The 4,691-nt window shown below is 38.1% G+C and overlaps 1 protein-coding gene across 1 annotated transcript; it reads right to left on the minus strand.

The window, feature by feature from the left end:
• Nucleotides 1-528: 528 nt before the first annotated feature.
• Nucleotides 529-2,695, minus strand: LOC141829396 (putative protein phosphatase 2C 39). The gene is made up of 3 exons (XM_074716856.1): nucleotides 1,483-2,695; nucleotides 1,134-1,398; nucleotides 529-803 (listed from the first exon to the last, which is right to left on the minus strand). Exons 1-3 carry the CDS (start codon nucleotides 2,644-2,646, stop codon nucleotides 676-678), a joined length of 1,557 nt encoding a protein of 518 aa, XP_074572957.1. The 5' UTR covers nucleotides 2,647-2,695; the 3' UTR covers nucleotides 529-675.
• Nucleotides 2,696-4,691: the final 1,996 nt, after the last annotated feature.

The raw sequence follows: 4,691 nt of genomic DNA on the forward strand, positions 1-4,691 counted from the left end.
CTTTGTGGGCATGTCATGAATAACCCAACCGAAATAGGGTTGGATTGGATTGGACTAGATCGGATCGAGAGGTGACTTCAACTTCTCTCATTTTAAAGAAACATTCTGAAAATTTCATTCAAATTAGTAAAATCTCATGGTCCTCTTTTGTCGGTAATTTTTCATTCATTTCATTTATTGAATTGTTGAAATCTAATTTAACAGACAGATCTTTTGGAAATTACAAAGATAAAATTGTCTTTTTTTAAAAAAATTAGTTTAGATCAAGGACTAACATTCTAGTTTCTCAAAACTACCCAACTTTCTACTTCCTTGCGACACTCAATCGAAAATGTTCATCTTCATCCTTTGAGAGTACCACTTGCATATGTAAATCACAGGAGCATAATATTCTCTAGAGTTTTAACCATAACAATGAATTTCTAACTCTTACTTTTACTATGACTTTAATTTTTATTTTCTGTGCATCATTTAAATTTTGAATATTCTGGTTAAAAACACTACATCTGACGTATGCTCACACTGTCCTTAACCCAATCAAAATAGAACATTCTTGATAATTTACCATAACAATACACCAATGCATAAGCATTTACAACAAGACATACATCACTGTTTCGTTGCCATACAAAATGCCACAACATTATTCTCAAACCATAAACAAACACAACTCGTCTACAATGATGTCGAGGCGGTTGAGGTTCGCTGCTTGTTCCCAAGGATGATCACAATGACAGTCACATCGTCGTGGTACTTTCTTCTCCTTCCCACAGGAATGTTCATCAGTTCCTCAACAGAAAAACCTGAATCATTGGCATGACTGATACTTAGCATCAAGTGATATGAATAGTTATTAGAAGCTAAAGATAACCAACCTTACAAGAATCATTAAAATTCTTGAGTCTCCTAAAATGGACAAAGAGATCTCAGATTTTATGTCTACTTAAAAAGCCTAGAAGGTTCAAACTAGGTTAAGGCATACAGTCAATCAGTTCAAGTCAGACAAGAAGAAGTCAAACTAGAAATCAAAAAAATTTCTAAATAGGAGAAAGCTGGTGCACGTCTGTAAAATTCTCTCTTTGAATCAAATGTTTGCATCATGGATAAACTATATTATAGTACATTTGTTATACCAGAATTTTGTGCGGCTCGTAGCACAAGCTGCTCGATCAAATGTTTTGCTGGGTCATCGAATGGATTGTTCTGCATAAACTGGTGAACTAGTTGCACAACTTCATCATTTGTGAAGAAGTCGAACAATCCATCACTGCCCAAAATAACAAATAGGTCATTCTCTGAGATTTTATGATTCACAGTGAACGGATGATTATGAACATAAGGTGGACTACGCAGATCACGAACACGAAGAATTCCCATTAGAGCTTCATTCAAATGTTTCTGTACAACATATTTAACAAAAAAAATCACTGATACATAAATGGTGAAGGTTTTATCTTTTAATTAAAAATCTAAAACACGTACCTTCTTCAAGTAACCAACACCAAATGCTCGTGTAAGTTTCAATTTTCCTTTCACTCTCCCACCTACAATTGGTGAAGGATCATCAGGATGATCAGATAAAATTCTCCTATATTCTGCCTCATTCTCAAGTGAATGGTTCTCTGTTAGCTGTATAGCTTGAGGTGCATCATTCTTTGCGTAAGTTGTAGCAAGCACAGCTCTACTGTCCCCTAGATTCATAACATACAAGTCCATGCCACGGAGCAGCACTGTTAAGACACAAGAACCAACTGAAACTAAGTCAGGTCTATCTTCCATTTCTTGCTCTACCCTGTACATAAAATCATTCTCGGCTTGGAGCAAGGAATTCCTAAGGCAATTCAGCACACCTAGTCGGAAAGACTCTGATGAGAACTCTTCCTCCAAAGAACACAGTGACTCCAATCTGTTCCCGCTCTCAATAGTGAAGGACAGCTCACTCTTACTGCCAATATTTTTCACTGCATTTTTTTGAGTAATACTGCTCTCCAACAAGAACAAGTTGCACCCTATGTTTTCATAAAGGGTTCCAGCTAAATAATCAGCTGCATCTCGTCCATTGAACCCGTCATATACTCCACAGAAGAGCCATCCATTCTCTTCAGAACACACTGCCTGAACGCGATCTTCACCAGCTGCTCCACCAGCCATCTGCACATCCATGGCACTTAGAAAACTTGAGGACTGAACCCTTGTGGGAGTACTGAGGATACTGTTTTCAGATGGTGAAGGTGATGAATGCAAGTCCAGCCTTGAGAGAGATGCAGAAGATGACACCCTTTTGAAAGACTGTGGTGAGTCTAGTTCAGGTAAAATCTCTTCTCCAATGAGACCATTGCATATGTTGGTGTTTGCCAAGGTAGCATTTGCACTGAGTGCAGCACCAGACAAACAGGAGAAAGAACTAGTTCTTATCTTCATGTTGGATTCTTGGATATGTACACTAGGAGAGGATTCCATAGAACTTGCTTCAGAAGAGCTAATCTGAAAGGTACTGCAATGGTACCCAAAACTAACACTGAGATCACTTGCAGTTTTGGTATTTTTTACAAATTCTTCCATTTTCTCAGAAATCAAAAATGGGAAGTTTTTTGTGCACAATTGGTTGTTTCTAGCGCTTTCTTCAATAGAAATCTGTGTTCCCATTTCACTTGAAATGACAGAACTTTCTACTTTTATACTCAAAAATATGCATAACCTGAAAATTTGTAGAGTGTGAATTGCCCGAATAATGTTCAGTTCATAAGGAACAAGAATAACCTCAAGGATATAGAAGTATTAAATAGTTCCCAAAGGAAAACTACCTCAATTGAGTCCATAATATTGTTTTCATAGAGAGGTATTGTAGTCAATAAAGGATTTACAGAAAAATGTATCACAGGAAAGTTTCATCTTCACTTCTTCAAAACACAGTGTAACCACTGGTAGATTCTAATACAATGAGTATTCATTCATAAACATCCTTGAATATTTTGGTCGAGTCACTGCACAGCCTTGAACAATATACTGACTACATATATTCACGTTAGTTAATGATTAGTGATGGATATCTTGATGACTTAACTTAAGAAGGAAGTTGATGTACTAACACTTTGATGGGGATGTCCAGTACATATATCAAGATCCCCAAACTTGGCCATGTAGGACTGAAGCAACTGCTCATCCCACAATTGCACTATACCTCACTCAATGAATCTGAGGATCCTTGCCTCACTTGGTACCTAGACTAGGGTAGCTACCTAGCATGGGTCATGTGCCTTCCCGAGTCAAACCAACAATGTAGATCCTCATTATGCTAGATCTACATCCTTCTCCCTGTCCCAAACCAAAGATGACCAATTGAACTGGGATTAACCATAGTGCATTAGGAACCGAACATCCATGAACGAATAGGTTGGCTTTGATACTATATGTAGGAGTGGGACCACTACCCAAAATGACTAGCCACCTAGATAGCAATGTCCACTATATGCAATCCTACTAAGGTACCCCAACTTTTAGGAGGCCACTTGGTACCTGATTTACCTCCCTTCATCTAACCATGGAACTGGCAATGAGGGGCGCTTGGTGTGAATGTTATCACGTTTTGCATCAACTAAGGTACCCCAACTTGATCATGTAGGATTGAAGGTGTTGATCCCTCCCCATCACTAACTAGCCTTCTACCTCGCTTGGAAAAATTTTATTGTATCATGCTTAAGTCTTATAAGAAGAAATAATTTAAAAGTCTATCAAAGAAGTCCCATCTTATTGCTCTATTTCATGTACTATTAATACAAAATCCGCTGCTTTATATTTTCTTTTCTCTCTCATGAGATCACAAACCAAGGCAGCAGACCCCATAAGGTTGTCAATTAAATTCACAGATCTATCTTGTGTTGCATCAAACAGGGCAATAGAACTAATTTTATGGCATACTATAGCCACAGCACCAACAGTGATTCAAGACCAGAGTTTACAGCTACAGCTATAAAGAGTAATAGGATATATGGGTTCAGTCCCATGTGGAAAGTCATTCAGTGCTATGTAAGATTCTGATATACTCTTTTGATAAGAACTATAGAATTTTGTTACTCTCAACTTGTCTACAGAGGAATTAGAGGTTTCTATTTGTCAATCTCAACAGGAGATCATAGATTTTATGAAATGCCATCTTCTTTCTATCTTACGTACAAATCAATCGACCTCATCTCCTCTGCCGTATCTGAAACCTCAACTGTCCAAACTCCAGCTCCAATGCTGTTAGGGAGAACCATCAGACCAATTTTTGTCTCAAACAAACATTCTGTAGCACAAGTATCCACTCATTTGTACTTTCTCAATTTGCCTCTCCTTTTCCAATGCCAACCACATCATCCTCCAATCTTCAATCTCTCAACCACTTCCACACCTTGTCCTCTCCAAATCAAGAGGTGGTGGAAATGGCCAAGTATGAGGAACTAATGGGCATTTTTCTATCCCCTTTACAACAAAAACTTTCTTAAATATCAAGCCCTCATCCACAACCAGAGCACGGAATAATTTAGAGCTAATGGCAATAGAGAACTCTCAGCAGATGGTGACTACCTATGAGAGGTTGGAGGGGTAGTGATCCTAGACAGTTTCATCTTCTTTGTCTCCCTTGTGCAATATTTCTACATCAACCTCAATATTGTCCAGGCATGAGGAAGACTACGATAAGATCCGACATA

The sequence above is a fragment of the Curcuma longa genome, chromosome 5 (genome assembly GCF_044706935.1).
Source record: "Curcuma longa cultivar G26 ecotype Majalengka, Jawa Barat chromosome 5, ITB_CL_G26_1.1, whole genome shotgun sequence".
Taxonomy (NCBI): Eukaryota; Viridiplantae; Streptophyta; class Magnoliopsida; order Zingiberales; family Zingiberaceae; genus Curcuma; species Curcuma longa.